At 35.2% G+C, this 23,794-nt stretch overlaps 3 protein-coding genes and 1 pseudogene across 8 annotated transcripts; all 4 read left to right on the top strand.

The window, feature by feature from the left end:
- Positions 1 to 23,794, top strand: part of LOC137836710 (putative disease resistance RPP13-like protein 1) — a 104,756-nt pseudogene that overhangs the window by 57,987 nt on the left and 22,975 nt on the right.
- On the top strand, positions 306 to 3,489 carry LOC137836572 (putative disease resistance RPP13-like protein 1). The gene has a single exon (XM_068645235.1). The coding sequence runs from the start codon at positions 382 to 384 to the stop codon at positions 3,487 to 3,489; it is 3,108 nt and encodes a 1,035-aa protein (XP_068501336.1). The 5' UTR covers positions 306 to 381.
- Positions 8,921 to 12,261, top strand: LOC137836571 (putative disease resistance RPP13-like protein 1). Its single transcript, XM_068645233.1, has 2 exons — positions 8,921 to 9,044; positions 9,086 to 12,261. The coding sequence occupies exons 1-2, from the start codon at positions 8,921 to 8,923 to the stop codon at positions 12,259 to 12,261; spliced, it is 3,300 nt and encodes a 1,099-aa protein (XP_068501334.1).
- LOC137836704 (putative disease resistance RPP13-like protein 1) lies at positions 16,834 to 23,372 on the top strand. Of its 6 annotated transcripts, none has more exons than XM_068645401.1 (6): positions 16,834 to 20,652; positions 21,167 to 21,465; positions 22,231 to 22,289; positions 22,659 to 22,733; positions 22,824 to 22,892; positions 22,996 to 23,372. In XM_068645401.1, exon 1 carries the CDS (start codon positions 17,229 to 17,231, stop codon positions 20,589 to 20,591), a length of 3,363 nt encoding a protein of 1,120 aa, XP_068501502.1. In that variant the 5' UTR covers positions 16,834 to 17,228; the 3' UTR covers positions 20,592 to 20,652; positions 21,167 to 21,465; positions 22,231 to 22,289; positions 22,659 to 22,733; positions 22,824 to 22,892; positions 22,996 to 23,372. The 6 variants fall into 6 exon arrangements, with proteins under 6 accessions (XP_068501502.1, XP_068501500.1, XP_068501501.1 ...); XM_068645399.1 differs by having other exon boundaries at positions 22,634 to 22,733; XM_068645400.1 differs by having other exon boundaries at positions 21,167 to 21,533.

Here is a 23,794-nt window from a genome sequence, read left to right as displayed (position 1 = left end):
GAAATAAATGTAGAACCAACAAAGTACATCAATTCACGATGACTCATAAAGATAAAAACGTCACTGTATTCAAACAATTAAAATTATTGTTTCACCTAATATTGGTAAGGATAAAAATCATTTAATATTTCACCTAATGATGAGACATACATTCATGGATTACAGTTGTCAACAATTATTGCATTGTACGTTCCTCTTCCCGCCGTACTTTCATTCATCACAACCGTTGAATCAATATCCAACAGCTCACATTTTATATTGGTTGAGTTCCCATTAAACAAAAATATGTTCTTTTTAAAGTCAAGTCATCTTTTGTAACTACTCTTCTCATCACTTTGCCATTCATTCCTGCATTCAATCCATTTCACTTCATTTCCAACCATGGCAGCAGAAGTTGTTGGTGGTGCTTTTCTTTCCGCCTTTCTTCAGGTTTTATTCGACAGGCTCGCTTCTTTGGTGGATTCTGGTGATGGATCAGGTAGTAACGCTTCACAGAAATTGCCATCATCTTCTTTGGTGGCTGAAAGTGTTATTTACGGTAGAGATGCTGATAAAGATATAATCATTAATTGGCTCACATCTGAAATCGACAATCCTAACCACCCATCAATACTTTCCATTGTGGGCATGGGAGGGTTGGGTAAGACCACACTCGCCCAGCATGTGTACAATGACCCAAAGATCGAAGATGTAAAATTTGATATCAAAGCCTGGGTTTGTGTTTCTGATCATTTTCATGTTTTGACCGTGACAAGAACAATTCTTGAGGCAATCGCAAATCAAAAAGATGATAATGGGAACCTAGAAATGGTTCACAAAAAACTGAAAGAAAAATTGTCAGGAAAGAAATTTTTTCTTGTTTTGGATGATGTTTGGAACGAAAAACCAGCAGAATGGGAAGCTGTGCGAACTCCTCTTAGCTGTGGAGCTCCAGGAAGTAGAATTCTTGTCACAACTCGTGGTGAGAAAGTTGCTTCTAGCATGAGGTCTGAAGTGCATCTTCTGAAGCAATTAGGAGAGGATGAATGCTGGAAAGTTTTTAAAAATCATGCATTAAAAGATGGTGATCTTGAATTGAATGATGAGTTAATGAAGGTTGGTAGAAGGATAGTTGAGAGGTGCAAGGGATTACCTTTAGCTTTGAAAACAATTGGATGTCTTTTACGCACAAAGTCATCCATTTCAGATTGGAAGAACATATTGGAAAGTGAGATATGGGAGTTACCAAAAGAACACAGTGAAATTATTCCTGCGTTATTTTTGAGCTATCGCTATCTTCCTTCTCATCTTAAAAGGTGCTTTGCTTATTGTGCCTTATTCCCCAAAGATTATGAGTTTGTGAAGGAAGAGTTAATTTTGTTGTGGATGGCGCAAAATTTTCTAAAGAGTCCACAACAAATTAGACATCCAGAAGAAGTTGGTGAAGAGTACTTCAATGATCTACTGTCAAGGTCTTTTTTTCAACAATCAAGCATCGTAGGGCATTTCGTCATGCATGACCTTCTGAATGATTTGGCAAAATATGTATGTGCGGATTTCTGTTTCAAGTTGAAATTTGATAATGAAAAATGTATGCCTAAAACAACCCGTCATTTTTCATTTGAATTCTGTGACGTCAAAAGTTTTGATGGTTTTGAGAGTTTAACTGATGCTAAAAGACTTCGTTCATTTCTTCCTATCTCAAATCCTTGGAGAGCTAAATGGCATTTCAAGATTTTGATACATAATTTCTTTTCCGAAATTAAGTTTATACGCGTGTTATCTTTCCGTGGTTGTTTAGACCTTAGAGAGGTCCCAGATTCTGTAGGTGATCTTAAACATCTCCAATCGTTAGATCTTTCGCGTACTGGGATACAAAAACTACCTGACACGATATGTTTGCTCTATAACTTACTAATACTGAAGTTAAACAGTTGTTCAGAGTTGGAGGATTTGCCCTTAAATTTGCATAAACTTACCAAATTGCGTTGTTTGGAATTTAAGGATACAAGAGTGAGGAAGATGCCAATGCATTTTGGAGAATTGAAGAATCTTCAAGTACTGAGTCCATTTCTCGTGGATAGAAATAGTGAGCTAAGTACTAAGCAACTGGGAGGACTCAATCTTCATGGAAGGCTATCAATGAGTGACGTGCAGAATATTTTCAATCCTTTGGATGCATTAGAAGCAAATATGAAAGATAAAGACCTTGTGGAGCTAGAATTAAAATGGAAGTCGGACCACATCCCTGATGATCCAAGAAAAGAAAAGAAAGTACTTGAGAATCTACAACCTCACACACACTTGGAGCGTTTGTCAATCGGGAACTACAGTGGTACCGAATTCTCAAGTTGGGTATTCGATAATTCGTTATCAAATCTGGTGTTCTTAAAGTTGGAGAACTGTAAATACTGCCTATGTTTGCCTCCCCTTGGACTTTTGTCATCACTGAAGACCCTTGAGATTACAGGGCTTGATGGAATAGTGAGCATTGGAGCTGAATTTTATGGGAGTAACTCTTCATTTGCATCCTTAGAGAGATTGAAGTTCGACAATATGAAGGAATGGGAAGAATGGGAATGTAAAACTACTTCTTTTCCACGTCTTCAAGATCTTTCTATGCGTGATTGTCCAAAGTTGAAAGGTTTGTTAGAGCAACATCTTCAATTAAAGAAAGTGGTTGTTAGTGGTGAGCTCATAATTAGCGGAAACAGTATGAACACATCTACGCTTGAAACCTTGGATATTTGTTCATGCCTACCTGTGAATATTCCCATGATCCATTTCAATTTACTTCGTGAAATGAGTTTTTCTGGTGGTTGCCACTCTCTTACAATCTTTCGACTAGATTTCTTTCCCAAGCTCCATTGTCTTTATCTGAATAACTGCCAAAACTTGAGAAGAATTTCACAGGACCACGCACACAATCATCTCGTGAGTCTATGCATTGATGAATGCCCACAATTTGAATCATTCTTGAGTGAAGGATTATCTACACCATTAATAGGGGATGAGAATTTGAAGTTGTTGGGGAAACCCATGCAAATTTTTTTTCCGTCTCTTACTGTGTTGCAGATATTCGGATGTCCAAAATTGGAGATGTTCCTAGTTGGAGGTTTGCCATTAAATTTAGAATATATGACTCTTTCAAGTTTAAAACATATCGCCTCCTTGAGAGAGAGCTTGGATCCCAACACATGTCTTGAACACTTGACTATTGAAACTTTGGAAGTGGAGTTTCCTGATGAAGTTTTGCTGCCAAGCTCTCTCACCTATCTAGACATCGGGAATTGTCCAAATCTTAAAAATATGGAGTACAAGGGTCTCTGCCACCTCTCCTCTCTCAAACTTGTTAATTGTCCCAGCCTTCAATGCTTACCAAAGGAGGGTCTGCCCAAATCATTGTCTTCTCTTACAATCCAGAATTGTCCATTGCTGAAAGAGCGTTGTCAGAATCCAGAAGGCGAAGATTGGGGAAAGATTGCTCACATCCAAGATCTGAATATTTAGTAATAAGATGAGCCACAAGTTAAAAATTAGACAGACCTATTTCCATTCTGCCACTTCACAATAGGTGCTAATTCTCGACAATATCTCTATTCCTATTCAATTGCAATTTTTTTACATTACAAGAAAATCATTAAATAAAAATTACTTTTAGACAAAAAAATAATTAATTATTACAATGACCAAATTAGAGACCATTTTGGAGATTCTAAATTTGAAAATCTTGGTAACTAATTAGATACCAATTTAAAAATCATTTAACAATAATAGAAAATAATTTAGAAACCAAATTTTTTTCAGTATTTAAAATGGTCTTTAATTTAGTCAATATAACAACTAATTATTTTTTGTCTCTAAAATTGGTTTCTAATAAATGATTGTCTTGTAGTGTTAGTTGCAAACACAACACTGTAATTGTCATTTTCCAAATGAAGAGTATCACATGTTATACTTAAAATGATGATATTTATTAAAGGAGGAATTCTCAGCTACGTTTTTCATGGTTCAATTACTTAAATCACATTCTTATTTTTGTGCAAAATTATTTCAATTGTCGTGTTGTAATTAAATTTCAACCAGATATGTTTCCTATTTTTAGATCGTGAAGGTTGTCTGTAGTAGGAAGTTGTGGTGGCATCATCTTCATTTATCTAGCTATATGAGTATATTTGTTTTCATAGTCACATTTTTCCTTCTTTCTTCTACTTCATGCTATGGCAGTTTCTGACAGAGAAAAATGAACTTGAACTTAATAATAGATCACTTAAACTGGAGAAAAAATGACCCCAAAAATTCAGTTGTTAAATTCCAACCAAATGTGTTTCCTATTTTTACTACGAAAATCGTGAAGGTGGTATAGCATTTGGCATCCATTCCAAACAGAGTATTCTGTGGTTGGAAGTTATGGCGGCATCATCTTCATTTATCTAGCTATCTAAGTATATTGGTTTTCATAGTCACATTTTTCCTTCCATCTTCTTATTTCATGCTACTACAGTTTCTGACCAAACAAAAAAATGAACTTAAACTTAATGATAGATCATTGAAACTGACGAACTTGTAAGTGGAAATTAAAAATATTTTAAAACATTTTTTTCTTTATTAAAAAGGTCTTGTGATATTCAATGAAGATTTTTAAACATTAAAAGAAGTCTAATGTGTTCAATCAAGACTGAGTTTTACAGAAAAAATAGTAAAAATAACAGGTTGAATATTGTCAAAACAATATAATCACTTCAGCCAAAAAATACATATGCAGGCGTGCAACAGTCTCAGGGAAGACAACATTATCTGTCAGTGATGCAGATAATGATGGTGAAGGGATGCAGGTCTAATGACACATTTGATTATACATATCTGGTCTGCGTTTTTACCTGTCTTTCAAAAAAATTATATTCTCAGAATTCATAATAAATGAAGAAATTACCTGTCTGAGCCTTTATCAACCAAGTTATGAAACCAATGTTGTTTATTAGTAATGATAGAAATAACTATGCTACTTCCTCTTTTTCATACTCTTTTTTCTTCTTCTTTTCACGGATAAAACCTTAATATGTTTTCAGATATTATCGGGCTGATATTTGTTGAATAAAAATATGAACACAATATATGTTTTCACGGATATTTGTTTTCAACATTGTTAAAGTAATCACATTAGTAATTTTTATTATTTTGTTGTTCTACTAAATTTTACATTGGATAAGCCTGATTTCCAACATCTTTCCTGTCATGGTAGAGCTTCTTAAACTAGCAATTAGAATACATAGACATATATATATCAAATGCATTAGTAACTGAGCATAGTAAATTGTAGCTGATCCTAGCTATGTGATTGTAGAATCTGATTGAAGCAATATGATTAAACTATAATTTATTAGAGATTTGTTTGATCTAAAAATGTAGCTGTACAAAATCTCTTATGCTAATGTATTATGTATCATGACTCGTCTACTGATTTCTTTGTTAGTTTGTTAATTTTAAATTAATGATTTGATTGATAAGCACATTTTATTTTTTACAGTATTCCAATCTGAATCCGGAGAGAGACATCCTCTTCGGCTGACAAAGGATTGTAAGCAATTGTTTAGGGATGTTCTTCTTGACCCCTCATTCTACCTTGATGCAAACCTTCAGAAGTGATGGTAACCTGTTATGCATGTGTTGCAACCCTATTTCTTCCACAGGTCTTTCAAAGTTTGTTTGTATCATTGTACGATGAAATACAGAGAAAACAAGTAAAAGGGTTTGAAATTGTGATTCCTACATGAGAGAGGGAAATAGAAGCAGAGGGAGTTGTGAAATGTAAATACTTTTAAACTTCCTTTCATAGAAGTTGAAGTTGTATTTGTGCTCATGCTGTGTTGGGAGTGGCATTGAAGCAGTGAGCATTGCAAATACCTTTTACTTCTGACATTACATTTTCCTCCTTAGATTTCCATTTATTTATAAAATTTGCAGAGGCAGGATGGTGTAGCCTGTCACCTGACATGTTAGGTATGTAAAGCTTGTGTAATTATTGAACTGTAAAAGGTATACCTGTTTGTTTTTGGAAGCAACATTAGATATTTTACAATGTTTGGAGACATTAGCTACGAATGCACACCTAACAACTTTAACTTGAAATTCTCCTTAAAAAAAGGCACATGTATTTGTTAATGGAAGAAGCTTTAGATAATTTAAAATATATTTTACCTGTGCCAGCGAACAAGTTATGTACTACAAAATTGAATTGAACTGTTAGAGACTTCTGAACCTCTTCATGGGTCTATTGCTTCTAAATTTGCTTTTCAAGTAACAAAATAAAGCGCACTTTTTCCCCTTTCAATTAATTTTGCCCCTTTTAATTTTGGAAACTAATAATCAAATACTATCAGCAGAGTCATGAATATAAAACCAAGACAAATAAATAAACTAAAATATTATGCAAAGTACTAAGCCATGTACCAAATACTATATCAGATGAAATTAAAGGTAAAAGATTTCAAACCAGATATTTTTTGTTTTTATCATAAATAAATTAATAGAATAAAATGAGACACTTAAGGGGTGTCCCAACCCTTATACATAATAAGACCTTTATAGTTTAAACAGACAACAATACATAGCAGAGTTAAGGGAGTGCTTAAAACTTAAGATATGAAGGATTCCCAAACCAAAGAAATTTGGTTAGCACAAACAATAGCAGAAAATAGACTGTTGGAATATGAGAAGAGAACTCCCTCCCAATGTGAATGAAAGAAATTCAACAGTTCAGACGTGATTGTTTGAAATTCAGCACAATAGACATTAAAGAAATAAGACCCTTTCCTTCCTCATACATTGTTTCCTAAATATATATATAAATATAAAAGCAAAATTATGTATGCTATGTTATTATCAACATGTTTGCTCTATAACTTGTTAATACTGAAGCTGAACATTTGTTACGACCTGAAGGAGTTGTCCTCAAATTGGCATAAACTAACCAACTTGAATTTACACTTACAAAAATGACAAATATGCCAATGCATTTGAGAAAATTGAAGAATCTTAGAGTACTAAGTACATTTTTGTCGATACAAATTGCAGTTCAGTAGTAATAGTGAGCATTGGTGCAGAATTTTATGGAAGCAAGTCTTCTTCATTTCTGTCTTTGGAAAGATTGGAATTCTACAACATGAATGAATGGAATGTAAAACTGCTACTTTTCCGAGTCTTCAATAGCTTTCTACATAGGTATGTCCCAAGTTAAAACTTTTTCAAAGAAACTTCTTCATTTAAAGGAATTATATATTTGTGATAGCATGGAAGCACCAGCTGAAAAGGTATGTAAAAACTATCTTATGTACTGATTCTTGTATTAGAAGAAGAAAAAAATTGTCATACGACATAATACATGAAAGAACACCCAAGAAGAAACAATGATAATGAAAAACATGACAATGTGTATGATGAAAACTATATTAATATTAATATTAATAATATAAGATAATAGTCTATGCTTATAAAAGGAAAAAAAAGAAGCAGAACATGATGAGAAGATGTAGTGCAGAAGCTTAGTAGAAAGAGGTGACTTCTGTCTTGTGACCTTAATTAACTCAAACAATTGAAATTCCTTTGTCTGCCACTTCAACACCTACTAATTCTGTACAATATCTCTCTACCTTTTCGATTACAATCTTCTTTGTTTCAAACACTAATCCTATAATTTTCAATTACTATTTTTCCACACTTTCTTTTACACCATCCCTTTTATATCTGGAGGTGGTAGAACACACTCATAAGTCTCCACTTAATATACTACTTTTACAGATTGAAAGAAAGAAAATAGAACAAAACTATTAAACTAAAAATTATATATCTCCCTATTCATTCATAAGTCTCATATTTATAGATTCTTTTAGCTTGAGCACTAGATTGAGCTAGGACATTTTTGCTCCTTCCTTCAGTGTCCACTGGTACGTTTTAGTGATGAATTGTGGTCTATTTCACTTTTAACATTGTTGAAACTACAAGAAAGCATGGTATTCAAAAGGACTTAAAGTTGATGATGCTTAAAGAGATAATTGTTTTCTGTCTTCACTGTAATATAACTGCAAGGTCTGAGGCTATAAAATTCTATAACTTGTCATATATAAATCAAAATATCATGAAAATCATCACGAAGTATGATGACATTCAATTAGCCAGCTTAATCTTGATCTACTGAACAAGTACATTAAAATAATTCTTAGGAAATGCTTTTGTAAGATTGTGACTTCAACTCTCCAAATTTTATACACTCATAGTGTCTTTACATCAGGCACCATCTCAGAAAAACAACATTGAAAATATTTGCTTAATAATTTTTTAGAAAATCTTTAAGTTTTTTAAAGATATCTCTTACATAAATATAAAAATATATTCATTTATTATTTAGATTTAGGAAATTGAGATTGAGATATTATTAATATTTGATAGTTTGGTATATTTGACTCTATATATAGAGTATATGAATAAATAAATCAAACTCCTCCATATCATATATCTTTTATGTTTTTAAGGTATATTAAGTAATAAATAAAGAGATAAAGAAACCAAATTAAGTGAATAACGAAAGGATGCGAATTAGTACATCAAGTAAATTTGCATGAATATAATATAATTGTTACATAAAAGATATTATTTGAACTACTTTCAGATTCCACTGATGATTTGTTTCATCTTATTATCACACATCCATTCATGTAGTACAGTCATTCATGGTCTTTTCTTATCCGAAACAGTCAACAATTATTGATTCACTGGGCCCAAATTTATTCATCACATTCGTTCCTTCATCACAACAGTTGAATGAATATCCAACACCTCAAATTTTATATTGGTTGAGTTGCCATTAAAGAAAAACATGTTCTTAAAGTCAACTCATCGTTTCTAACTTCTCTTTTCATCACTTCATTTCCAACTCCTTCCTACCATGGCAGCAGAAGTTGTTGGTGGTGCTCTTCTTTCCGCCTTTCTTCAGGTTGCATTCGACAGGCTCGCTTCTCCTCAATTTCTACACTTCTTTCGTAGAAGAAAACTTGATGAGAAGCTCCTCGGTAATTTGAACATCATGCTGCACTCCATAACACTCTAGCAGATGATGCTGAACTAAAGCAGTTCACAGATCCACACGTCAAAGCATGGCTTTTTGCTGTCAAAGAGGCTGTCTTTGATGCAGAGGATCTTTTGGGTGAAATAGACTATGAACTCACCAGATGCCAAGTCCAAGCTCAATCCCAACCTCAAACCTTTACTTACAAGGTATCAAATCTCTTCAACTCTACTTTCACTTCATTTAACAAGAAAATTGAATCAGAGATGAAAGAAGTCCTGGAGAAACTAGAATATCTTACACACCAAAAGGGTGATCTTGGTTTGAAGGAGGGTACTTATTCTGGTGATGGATCAGGTAGTAAAGTGCCATCATCTTCTTTGGTAGTTGAAAGTGTTATTTATGGCAGAGATGCTGACATAGATATAATCATTAATTGGCTCACATCTGAAACCAATAATCCTAACCAACCATCAATACTATCCATTGTGGGCATGGGTGGGTTGGGTAAGACCACACTCGTCCAGCATGTGTACAGTGACCCAAAGATTGAAGATGCAAAATTTGATATCAAAGCATGGGTCTGTGTTTCTGATCATTTTCATGTTTTGACGGTGACAAGAACAATTCTTGAGGCAATCACAAATAAAAAAGATGACAGTGGGAACCTAGAAATGGTTCACAAAAAACTGAAAGAAAAATTGTTAGGAAAGAAATTTCTTCTTGTTTTAGATGATGTTTGGAACGAAAGAGCAGTACAATGGGAAGCTGTGCAAACTCCTCTTAGCTATGGGGCTCCAGGAAGTAGAATTCTTGTCACAACTCGTGGTGAGAAAGTTGCTTCTAGCATGAGGTCTGAAGTGCATCTTCTAAAGCAATTACGAAAGGATGAATGCTGGAAAGTTTTTGAAAATCATGCATTAAAAGATGGTGATCTTGAATTGAATGATGAGTTAATGAAGGTTGGTAGAAGAATAGTTGAGAAGTGCAAGGGATTACCTCTAGCTCTGAAAACAATTGGGTGTCTTTTACGCACAAAGTCATCCATTTCAGATTGGAAGAACATATTGGAAAGTGACATATGGGAGTTACCAAAAGAACACTGTGAAATTATTCCTGCGTTGTTTTTGAGCTATCGCTATCTTCCTTCTCATCTTAAAAGGTGCTTTGCTTATTGTGCCTTATTCCCCAAAGATTATGAGTTTGTGAAGAAGGAGTTAATTTTGATGTGGATAGCCCAAAATTTTCTACAGAGTCCACAACAGATGATAGATCTAGAAGAAGTTGGTGAAGAGTACTTCAATGATCTACTGTCAAGGTCTTTTTTTCAACAATCAAACCTCGTAGGATGTTTCGTCATGCATGACCTTCTGAATGATTTGGCAAAATATGTATGTGCGGATTTTTGTTTCAGGTTGAAATTTGATAAAGGCCGACGTATACCGAAAACAGCCCGTCATTTTTCATTTAAATTCAGTGACATCAAAAGTTTTGATGGTTTTGGGAGTTTGACTGATGCTAAAAGACTTCGTTCATTTCTTCCTATTTCACAATGTTGGGATTCTCAATGGAATTTCAAGATTTCCATACATGATTTGTTTTCCAAGATTAAGTTTATACGCATGTTATCTCTTCGTTGTTCATTCCTTAGAGAGGTCCCGGATTCTGTCGGTGATCTTAAACATCTCCATTCGTTAGATCTTTCCTCTACAGCGATACAAAAGCTACCTGACTCAATATGTTTGCTTTATAACTTACTAATACTGAAGTTGAACCAATGTTTCATGTTGGAGGAATTGCCCATAAATTTGCATAAACTTACCAAATTGCGTTGCCTGGAATTTGAAGGTACAAGAGTGTCAAAGATGCCAATGCATTTTGGAGAATTGAAAAATCTTCAAGTACTGAATCCGTTTTTTGTGGATAGAAATAGTGAGCTAAGTACTAAACAGCTTGGAGGACTCAATCAACATGGAAGGCTATCAATCAATGATGTGCAGAATATTTTGAATCCTTTGGATGCATTAGAAGCAAATGTGAAAGATAAACATCTTGTGAAGCTAGAATTAAAATGGAAGTCAGACCACATTCCTGATGATCCAAGGAAAGAAAAGGAAGTAATTCAGAATCTACAACCCTCCAAACACTTGGAGGATTTAAAAATCTGGAACTACAATGGTACAGAATTCCCAAGTTGGGTATTCGATAATTCGTTATCAAATCTGGTGTTCTTAAAGTTGAACGACTGTAAATACTGCCTATGTTTGCCTCCCCTTGGACTTTTGTCATCACTGAAGACCCTCGAGATTACAGGGTTTGATGGAATAGTGAGCGTTGGTGCTGAATTTTATGGGAGCAACTCTTCATTTGCATCCTTGGAGTGGTTGGAATTCTCCAATATGAAGGAATGGGAAGAATGGGAGTGTGAAACTACTTCTTTTCCACGTCTTCAAGAGCTTTATGTGGGTAATTGTCCCAAACTGAAAGGTACTCATTTGAAGAAAGTAGTTGTTAGTGATGAGCTCAGAATTAGCGGAAACAGTATGGACACATCGCATACTGATGGAGGCAGCGACTCTCTTACAATCTTTCGACTACATTTCTTTCCAAAGCTCCGTTCTCTTCAACTGATAGACTGCCAAAACCTAAGAAGAGTTTCACAGGAGTACGCTCATAATCATCTCATGAATCTAAGTATTGATGATTGCCCTCAATTTAAATCATTCTTGTTTCCCAAACCCATGCAAATCATGTTTCCGTCCCTTACCTTGCTGCATATAACTATGTGTCCAGAAGTTGAGTTGTTCCCAGATGGAGGTTTGCCATTAAATGTAAGATATATGACTCTTTCATGTTTAAAACTTATCGCCTCCTTGAGAGACAACTTGGATCCCAACACATGTCTTCAAAGCTTGACTATTCAACAGTTGGAGGTGGAGTGTTTTCCCGATGAAGTTTTGCTGCCACGCTCTCTCACCTCTCTAGAAATCCAATATTGCCAAAATCTTAAAAAGATGCACTACAAGGGTCTCTGCCACCTCTCCTCTCTCTCACTTCTTTATTGTCCCAGCCTTGAATGCTTACCAGCGGAGGGTCTCCCCAAATCCATCTCTTCTCTTGAAATCTTTAATTGTCCATTGCTGAAGGAGCGTTGTCAGAGTCCAGATGGAGAAGATTGGGAAAAGATTGCTCACATAAAAAAACTGCATGTTTGGCCATAAGATGAGTAAGAAGTTCAAAATTAGGCGTGCACCTATTTCAATTTGTCTGCCACTTCAACAGGTTCTAATTCTCCACAATATTTTGTACCTTTTCGATTACAATTTTCTTAGTTGCATCTGGAAATAGGAATTAGAATATACATTAATGGCAGAGACATGTGCTTTATGATTCATCAACTACATCACTCACTCACCATACTCTATTCAAGCTGTATGTAGCTACTCCAACCCCATTGCAGAATCTCCTTTAATCAATATGGCTCAACAATAATTTATCTTAAATTTGTTTAATTTCGCATATTTTTAATCTAAACATGGAGCTAGCAGTGAATGGAATTAGCATTGTGTTGTGAAGCTTTAGCACTGCACTTTAATTGGAAAAATCTAAATATGAAGCTCTAAAAAATTTGTATGCTGATGTACATTCTTTTTTGGGGTCTTGATTTTGAAGTGAATGAGTTAATGACACTATCTTGTTTACAGTATTTGTTTGTATGTATGGAGGGAGTAGAAGGAAGTCTCTTCAGCTCACCAGGATTCTGAGCAGGACACTGAACAATGTTCTTAGACTTTATGTGAATCGAGCCTTCTGGGTGTTATGCGTTTCTTTGTACCTTATTTCATCCACACCTCTTCCAAAGTCACACTCTTTTTTTTTTTTATCAGCAAAGAATGAAATTAAATTAAGAGGGATACAAAAGGGGTATCCCAACCCTTTTACATAAACCAAACCACATTAAGGATCTCCAAGAACACTACAAGAAAATCATCAAATAGAAACCAATTTTTAGAAACCAAAATAATTAGTTGCAATAATAACTAAATTAGAGACCATTTTAGAAACTAAAACAAAAATTGGTTTCTAAATTAGTTTATATTATTTTTTATTATTGTTAAATAGTTTCTAAATTGGTATCTAATTAGCAACCAATGTTTTATCTACCAATTATTTAGTTTCTAAATTTAGTCTCTAAAACCTTGGTTGCTAATTAGCGACCAATTAAGAAACTATTTAACAATAATAGAAAATAATAGAAACTAATTTAGAAACCAATTTTTGTTTTAGTTTCCAAAATGGTCTTTAATTTAGTTACTATTGCAACTAATTATTTTGGTCTCTAAAAATTGGTTTCTATTTCATCATTTTCTTGTAGTGGAACAAAGAGATGAACAAACACCCCAGAAGTGCATAAGCTAGACATCCTATTCCAGCTAGCACCGTGCTCGTATTGGAATGCTATAAGCACTGCAAACTGTAGCTACAAAACCATCAAAATACACCAAAATATTGGTTATCTCCACCACCTCATTAACATTCCTTCTACCTAGCTTGCAGTGGCACGATTGTAGCACTTGTCACATAATTAATCACTTCAATGCAGCATCTTCCATTCGCTCCTTTTTGGAGTTTGGCTTCCCCCTGTTTGCTCCTTTTAAGCTCACTTTTATCAGACTCTGTAGTTCTGTTTAGTTCTGAATGTCAATGGAAGACTTAACAACTATTTGTTGACTTGTTCCATAACCTTCCAGTAAACACATGTTTCATAAAATAGCTAATTTGTTATTACTTGTGTATCTATGCAAACCCTGTATTGTACTATTCCCAGCATGACAGCAGAATGCGTTGGTGATATGCAGATATGCTATTTTTACAATAAAAACATTGCATTTGGATTTACCCTTTTTTGGTTTGAGGCATATGCTTTGCTTACAATAATTGGTACATGTCATTTTACAATGTCTTCTTCACTTCACTTCCAGTAATCGCTCTAGGTGTTTTTCATCAGGATGTCACTGCAGAAGTGGATATAGGCTATAGCAGTTGTGACCTGAGGGATTCCTATTCCTGTGACAAGTGGCCCCAAAATGACTCCTCCATCCACCGAGACCAACCCACACGTACAAAAAACCACTAACTTCCTTACATGCAAACCTCTGTATCATCACCCAAAGATGCTATCACTCTCTTCCCTTTGTATAGAACCATGGCCTCATAAGAAATTGTTCCCGCAGTGATAGGAACAAAGTCATTCTGCTATGGCAATAAAACACAACAAGCTTTATCAAAAACAGCAAAGAAAAGCATGCATATTGTTTATACTCTCCTTCAAACCTTCACACCCTTTTGCCATCATGCTGCTGCCCAGAGCCAAACATCTATTGCTGAAACACCAGTCCCTTCATTCCTGCATTGGATACGGCCTTGTCCTCCTCTTTCATAGTCACCCCTGTTTCTTTCGCCTGCGGCATACCTTCTTGCCCTGGAAAATAAAACTACCTTCCTAGCCTTTCATCTAAGACATAGAGCCATAAAAAGAAAAACTATGCTGTGATGCATAACCTGATTGTACAGATACAAAGCAGCACCTACAAACACCTGCGCTACCACATCCTACTCCCTGCTGTTTTTTACCCTTCCTTTCAATTTTTGCCCGCCTAAGAACAACTTTTTATGCATATATAAGGATTCAGACACCAATCCGAAAATGAGAAGTTAAAGGACAACTTCCTATACTTCAACCATAACCAGGTTTTGAGTTGTGCCATACATAATATTTCTTCCGCATCAACTTTACCTTGCTTGAAAACAATCCTATTCCTTTGGTCCCAGATACTTCACAGTATTGTCGTGTCCTTTCCGCACAAGATTTTGTTTGGCATTAACATGTACCAAGAAGAAGTTCTCAAAGTGACTTTTTAAATCCTTATGTTGGACAAAAAGAATACCAATCCATCTAAAACAGTTGCTCCAAACGAAGCAACAAACTTACACTCCTAGAACAAGTGTTGAGATGATTCTTCCTTTTCATGACAAAAAGCACAAGAAAGTGAGTTAACCATAACCCCCCTCCCGGCTAGGTTCACTCTGGTAGGTAATCTATTCAGCAAAGCCCGCCAGGTTGTTGTTAGGATATTCGGTAAAGCTTTAGACATCCAGAGATTTTTGAAGATTAACTGCCAAGGTTACTTTTTGAGACACAATCATATTCTTTTTTAACTGAGAAATCCTCACCCTCCCAAGTCATTGTGTCCTTTCCACACCTATTAAGCGTAACACTAGACAAAGAGGTCAACATTTCTTCCCGTAATGCATTTTCCCATTCAAATCCATTGCGTCTCCAGCTTAGCTTCCAATACCATACCGAATCTACCCATTCTCCAACCTCACCCACCTTTAGTCCTTTGCCTAATGACATAGAATATAACCTGGGATATACCAATTTTAGATTATTATTGTTGAACCAGTAGTCTTCCCAACATCTAACTTTATCCCCAGCTACCAATTATTTAGATTCTAAATTTGGTAGAAAAACCAAATTATTTAGACATGTCTACTAATTTTTTCTGTGGCTCTTGATTTTATATAATGATTTGTTAAGAGCCAAGATTCTGTGCTAATCAATAATCATATTGTCTGTTTTACAGTATCCCGTTCTATATCTAGAGGGCGTAGAAGACACCCTCTTCAGCTGGCTCAGGATTCTTGGGTGGATGTTGAATGGAGTCCTTAGTTCTTTAGTGATCTTCTTCTTAACCACTAATTCTGTGTTGAATGAAGCCTTGAGAAGAGATGGTAAGGTGGTTGATTTTGAAATACTTGGGGTCACAATGTATACATGTGTGGTCTGGACTTTGAATGGCCAAATGGCACTATCCATCAATTACTTTACTTGGATACAACATTTTTTTATATGGGGCAGCATTGCCTTCTGGTATGTGTTTGTCTTGGTCTATGGTTACCTCTCCAGCAATATTCACAACAGCTTACAGGGTACCATGATATTATACAGAGAAAACAAGTAGAAGGGATTGAAATTGGGTTATCAGATGATGAGTTACCTCAGAGAAAGATTGAAGCAAAGGGAGTTGTGAAATGTAAATGCTTCTAAACATACATTCTTAGACCTTGGAATTGTATTTGATTTCTTGCTGAGTTGGGAGGTGGCATTCAAGTAGTGAGCATTGCAAATAACTTTTAATTTTTTTTTCTTTTCCTCCTTGGATTTCAATTTGTTTATGAAATTAGGAGAGGAGAATTTGTGTAGCAGTCAGCTGATGTAGATTAGCTGTCAATTTGTTGTACCTAATTCCTTTTATTTGTTAATGGAAGAAGCAATAGATGTTTTACAATATACCTGTGTGTGTCAGTGAAGTTCATGATATTAATGTCAACTACAACACTATAATAATAGTTCAATATTAGTATTAGTCTGAGGCTATAAAATTCTATAACTTAAAAATTCATCACCAATGCTCACTATTCCATCAAACCCTGTAATTTGTAGGATCTTCAGAGATGAAAAAAAGTCCAAAGGGAAGGTAAATATACAGTCTTCCAACTATAAGAACACCAGATTTAATACCGAATTTGTATTGCTATGTAAGCCATTAAAGTCATTAAAGGGCCTTTTCTGATTAAAAAAAAGTCATAAATGTCTAGTAATAATAAAATTAAATTAAAAATTATAAATAAAGAGATATTAAACCAAATTAAGTGAATAAAGAAAGGTTGTAGAAAAGATATTGCTTTTTATATTTTCAAGTCAGAGAATATTATTTATTGTCACACATCCATTAATGGATTACAATTGTGAACACTTTTCTTATCAGAAAGACTCAATAATTATTGCTTAACTTGGGCCCACAACCCTCTCTCCATATCAGGATCTAATACTTTCACCACAACTGTTAAATGAATATCAAACAGCTTCCATTTTATATTGCTGAATCAAACTTATCCAATTCATAATTGTGGAACAAAGCTGACAAAGTTTGCGTTTGTTGTCGGAAAAAGATTTAAAAGTTATTGGTTGAGTAGCCATCAAAGAAAAAGATGTTCCACTCTACTTAAAGTGACTAATTTTTCTTCGTAAAGTAGCTACTACTCATTTCATCACTATACCAATCCATGCACTTAATCCATTTCAAATCACACACTTCCCTTCACTCCATTTCCAGCTCCTACCATGGCGGCAGAAGTTGTTGGTGGTGCTCTTCTTTCCGCTTTTCTTCAGGTTGCATTCGACAGGCTCGCTTCTCCTCAATTTCTACACTTCTTTCGTGGAAGAAAACTTGACGAGAAACTGCTCACCAATTTGAAAATCATGCTGCACTCCATCAATGCTCTCGCTGATGATGCTGAAATAAAGCAGTTCACAGATCCGCACGTCAAAGCATGCCTTGTTGATGTCAAAGAGGCTGTCTTTGATGCAGAGGATCTCTTGGGTGAAATAGACTATGAACTCACCAGATGCCAAGTGGAAGCTCAATACGAACCTCAAACCTTTACTTACAAGGTATCAAATTTCTTCAACTCTACTTTCACTTCATTTAACAAGAAAATTGAATCAGAGATGAAAGATGTCCTGGAGAAACTAGAATATCTTGCAAACCAAAAGGGTGCTCTTAGTTTGAAGGAGGGTACTTATTCTGGTGATGGATCAGGGAGTAACGCGCCACTGAAACTGCCATCATCTTCTTTGGTGGTTGAAAGTGTTATTTATGGGAGAGATGCTGACAAAGATATAATCATTAATTGGCTCACATCTGAAACCGACAATCCTAACCAGCCATCCATACTTTCCATTGTGGGCATGGGTGGATTGGGTAAGACCACACTCGCCCAGCATGTGTACAGTGACCCAAAGATCGAAGATGCAAAATTTGATATCAAAGCATGGGTATGTGTTTCTGATCATTTTCATGTTTTGACCGTGACAAGAACAATTCTTGAGGCAATCACAAATAAAAAAGATGACAGTGGGAACCTAGAAATGGTTCATAAAAAACTGAAAGAAAAATTGTCAGGAAAGAAATTTTTTCTTGTTTTGGATGATGTTTGGAACGAAAGACCAGCAGAATGGGAAGCTGTGCAAACTCCTCTTAGTTATGGGGCTCCAGGAAGTAGAATTCTTGTCACAACTCGTGTTGAGAAAGTTGCTTCTAGCATGAGGTCTGAAGTGCATCTTCTAAAGATATTACGAGAGGATGAATGCTGGAAAGTTTTTGAAAATCATGCATTAAAAGATGGTGATCTTGAATTGAATGATGAGTTAATGAAGGTTGGTAGAAGAATAGTTGAGAAGTGCAAGGGATTACCTCTAGCTCTGAAAACAATTGGATGTCTTTTACGCACAAAGTCATCCATTTCAGATTGGAAGAACATACTGGAAAGTGACATATGGGAGTTACCAAAAGAACACAGTGAAATTATTCCTGCATTATTTTTGAGCTATCGCTATCTTCCTTCTCATCTTAAAAGGTGCTTTGCTTATTGTGGCTTATTTCCCAAAGATTATGAGTTTGTGAAGGAGGAGTTAATTTTGATGTGGATGGCCCAAAATTTTCTACCTAGTTCACAACATATTAGACATCCAGAAGAAGTTGGTGAAGAGTACTTCACTGATCTATTGTCAAGGTCTTTCTTTCAACAATCAAGCAACAATAGGCATTTCATCATGCATGACCTTATGAATGATTTGGCAAAATATGTTTGTGGGGATTTCTGTTTTAGGTTGAAATTTGATAAAGACAAATGTATGCCGAAAACAACCCGTCATTTTTCATTTGATTTCAGTGACGTCAAAAGTTTTGATGGTTTTGAGAGTTTAAGTGACGCTAAAAGACTTCGTTCATTTCTTCCTATCTCACAATATGGGAGATGGCATTTCAAGATTTCGATACATGATTTGTTTTCCAAGATTAAGTTTATACGCGTGTTATCTTTCTATGGTTGTTCAGGCCTTAGAGAGGTCCCAGATTCTGTAGGTGATCTTAAACATCTCCATTTGTTAGATCTTTCATTGTGTGCTGCGATAAAAAAGCTACCTGACTCAATATGTTTGCTCTATGACTTACTAATACTGAAGTTGAACTGTTGTTTAAAGTTGAAGAAATTGCCCATAAATTTGCATAAACTCACCAAATTGCGTTGCCTGGAATTTGAAGGTACAAGAGTGTCAAAGATGCCAATGCATTTTGGAGAATTGAAGAATCTTCAAGTACTGAGTACATTTTTCGTTGACAAAAACAGTGAGCTAAGTACTAAGCAACTGGGAGGATTGGGAGGACTCAATCTTCATGGAAGGCTATCAATCAATGACGTGCAGAATATTTTGAAACCTTTGGATGCATTAGAAGCAAATGTGAAAGATAAACACCTTGTGGAGCTAGAATTACAATGGAAGTCAGAGCACATCCCTGATGATCCAAGGAAAGAAAAGAGAGTACTTGAGAATCTGCAACCTCACAAACACTTAAAGCGTTTGTCAATCTGGAACTACAGTGGTACAGAATTCCCGAGTTGGGTATTCGATAATTCGTTATCAAATCTGGTGTTTTTACGGTTGGAGAAGTGTAAATACTGCCTATGTTTGCCTCCCCTTGGACTTTTGTCATCACTGAAGACTCTCGAGATTAGAGGGTTTGATGGAATAGTGAGCGTTGGTGCTGAATTTTATGGGAGCAACTCTTCATTTGCACAATTGAAGAAGCTGACATTCTACAATATGAAGGAATGGGAAGAATGGGAGTGTAAAACTACTTCTTTTCCACGTCTTCAAAAGATTTCTGTGAATAAATGTCCCAAACTGAATGGTACTCATTTAAAGAAAGTAGTTGTTAGTGATAAGCTCGCAATTAGCGGAAACAGTATGGACACATCGCATACTGATGGAGGCAGCGACTCTCTTACAATCTTTCGATTACATTTCTTTCCAAAGCTCCGTTCTCTTCAACTGATAGACTGCCAAAACCTAAAAGGAATTTCACAGGAGTACGCTCATAATCATCTCATGAATCTACGTATTGATGATTGCCCTCAATTTAAATCATTCCTGTTTCCCAAACCCATGCAAATCCTGTTTCCGTCTCTTATCGAGATGCATATAACTAAGTGTCCAGAAGTTGAGTTGTTCCCAGATGGAGGTTTGCCATTAAATATAAAACATATCTCTCTTTCATCTTTAAAACTTATCGCCTCCTTGAGAGACAACTTGGATCCCAACACATCTCTTCAAACCTTGTATATTCTAGATTTGGAGGTGGAGTGTTTTCCCGATGAAGTTTTGCTTCCACGCTCTCTCACCTCTCTAGCAATCCAAAATTGCCGAAATCTTAAAAAGATGCACTACAAGGATCTCTGCTACCTCTCCTCTCTCACACTTCATCATTGTCCCAGCCTTCAATGCTTACCATCGGAGGGTCTCCCCAAATCCATCTCTTCTCTTGAAATCTTGAATTGTCTATTGCTGAAGGAGCGTTGTCAGAGTCCAGATGGCGAAGACTGGGGAAAGATTGCTCACATCCAAAAACTGGATATTCGATCATAAGATGAGTCAGAAGTTCAAAATTAGGCGTGCAGCTATTTGAATTTGTCTGGCACTTCAACAGGTTCGAATTCTCCACAATATCTTTGTACCTTTTCGATTACCATTTTCTTAGTTGCAAACGGTAACCCTATAATTTCCATTTTCCAAAAAAGAGCAGCACATGTTATACTTCTTAAACTCATGATATTTATTAAAGGAGGATGGCTCAACTACGTTTTTCATGAATCAATTATTTTATTTTACTCTTATTTTCCGTGCAAAATTATTTCAATTGTTCTGTTGAAATTAAATTCCAACCAAATGTGTTTCCTATTTTTAGATCGTGAAGGTTGTCTGTATTTGGAAGTTGTGGTGGCCTCATCTTCATTTATCTAGCTATATGAATATGAGTATATTTGTTTTCATAGTCACATTTTCCCGTCTTTCATCTACTTCATGCCATGGCAGTTTCTGACAAAGAAAACTGAACTTAAACTTAATAATAGATCACTGAAACTGGAGAAAAAATGACTCCAAAAATTCAGTTGTTAACACCACTACTGATTCCTGAATGTATTATTGAAAACCTTGTCCAGGCTAAAATGAAGTTAAGGGTTTAGAGTGGAGAAAAGATGACTGGAAACTGCAGTGCACATAAAGGACATTCAATGTGTCTCTTTCAAGTTTCAAACTTATGGCCTCCCTGAGAGAGACCTTGGATGTAAACACATGTCTTGCAAGCTTGTATATTGAAAAGGTTGACATGGAGTCTTTTCTCGATGAAGTTCTGCTGCCACACTTACAGTTTGAGAATGTTCATTGCTCAAACAACATTGTCAGAATCCAGAAGGCAAAGCTGGGGAAAGATTGCTCACATTGAAAAACTGAGTGTTAGGTAATAAGATGAAGCACAAGTTCAAAATTAGATGTGTAGCAATTTCCATTTGTCTGCCTCTTCTACAGGTGCTAATTAATTTTCCACAGTATCTCTGTTCCTTTTCATTACAATTTTCTGAAGTTGCAAATCTTTCACTCTGTAATCGGCATTTACTAAACAAAAGAAACTCTAAGTTTTAGAGGAGATGGCCACATGAGTTTTAATTGATTATTTGTTAATTGGCAATAATATAATTCTTTTTTCCAAATCAAACATTTTTCTAGAAGTTTCCTTTTTGCTGTTGTTATCTGTTATTGCTTTTGAACAAAATTAGTAATAATGTCACAGCATTGCAAATATCACTATAGATTTGTTGATTACAAAATTGTTAAAGTATTCACATTAGTAGTTTTTATTATTTTGTTGTTCTGCTAAATTTCACATTGGACAAGTCTGATTTCCAACATGTTTCCTTTCATGGTAGAGCTTCTTGAACTATAGCAATTAGAATACATACACTTACACATATATATCAAATGCATTAGTAACTGAGCATAGTAAATTGTAGCTGATCTCAGCTATGTGATTATAGAATCTCATTGAAGCAATATGATTTATCAGAGATTTGTTTGATCTCCCACACTTTGATCTAAAAATGTAGGTGTAAAAAAGCTCTTATGCTAATGTATTATGTATTCATGACTTGTCTACTGATTTCTTTTGTTGGTTTGATAATTTCAAATTAATGATTTGATTGATAATCACATTATCTTTTTTTCACAGTATTCCAATCTTCGGTTGGCAGAGGATCCTAATCTTCGGTTGGGAGTGGCATTGAAGCAGTGAGCATTGCAAATAGCTTTTACTTTTGACATTACATTTTCCAATGAATAAAAGAATCATCTTTAACTCTTAATAAGAGAAAATTATACTTGAAATTTTGTAAATGATTTGATTCATGTAGTGCCAATGAGTGGTATATATTTCTAGTTTGTATTCTTTGTCTTTATTTCTGATAAACTCTGTCAATAGGTTTGAACCTGTTTGATATATTTGGTCGATGCAGAGAGAGTGATTTAAGAAGCTTTGAACAAGTCTTTACATAGCATATTATAATTTTGACGCATTTTCATTTGTTTTAAATGTGTGTTTAATTTAGTGTTCATTGGGTTAATTTTTTGACCAGCTTCTAATGTGTTAGAGTTCAGCAGTTCCCGCAAAAGAATGTCAGTGATAGTGAGGAATGAGGAAAATCAATTATTGCTCCTATGCAAGGGTGCAGACAGGTTTCAATTAATATCCCATGCTTTTTGAATGATGGAGTTGTTATTAGCATGTAGTAACGTCAAATTGTGTATTTCCCTGCATATATTCAGTGTAATGTTTGAAAGGCTCTCACAGCATGGAAGACAGTTTGAGGTTGAAACCAGAGATCATAGAAAAAGGTACGCCGAGGCTGTATTTGACATGGAAATAGAGGTTCCTGAGTGTATTGAAAAGCTTGCACGGGCAAAAATCAAGTTATGGGTATTGACTGGAAATATGCAGGTTACAAGGTTGGTAAAATTGGGAACTGAGAAGACAACATTATGTATTGGTGATGGGGCAAATGATGTTGGCATGCTTCAGGAGGCTGATATTGGAGTTGCATTAATGGTGCTGAAGGGATGCAGGTCTAAAGATACATTTGATTATTCTTATCTGGGCTGCTCTTTTACCTGTCCTTAAGAAAGTTTATATTCTCAGAAACCATAATAAATGAAGAAACTGAAGAGTTTCTAATATAACTTAGGAGTGTTAAAGAGCATATAGGGACTTTATTTGAGCTTATGATAATAATTGATGATTCTTATAACCTCTTTAGCTTATTTCAATGAGCTTCATAGTCAAGCTTATCAAAATAAGTTGTTATTAGCCTATTCCAATTACCTCTATGTTCATATTTATGAGAATTAGTATATCGAGGCTCAGACACTTCTCTTAAATGACATATCCGTGTTAGACACACGTATCGGTGTTAACACTGGTACGATACTTATCGGTGAAGTGTTCAATTAAAAAAAAATTTGTTAGATTTCTGAAAATTCTTGTATAGTTTTAACACAGTTTTAAAAAAGATAAATACAATAATTTTCTGATACACAGTTTTGGTAGAGGATAGCCTTTGTTTTGCACAAAACTTCTGAAAAATACTCCCGAAATAGTTTTTTCCTGAAATTCCACGTAAAAATCTCCACTGAATTTGAGACAAAATGCGACAAATTTCGGATCAAACGGATGAGTATTCACCCACGAAAAAAATCAAACAGTTTCACACACAAACGAACCTTCCTTTTAGCCCTGGCAG

Source organism: Phaseolus vulgaris, chromosome 4 (assembly GCF_000499845.2).
Source record: "Phaseolus vulgaris cultivar G19833 chromosome 4, P. vulgaris v2.0, whole genome shotgun sequence".
Classification (NCBI taxonomy): Eukaryota; Viridiplantae; Streptophyta; class Magnoliopsida; order Fabales; family Fabaceae; genus Phaseolus; species Phaseolus vulgaris.
Note: the sequence above shows the minus strand (reverse complement) of the source record. Positions and strands in the feature narration are given on the sequence as shown.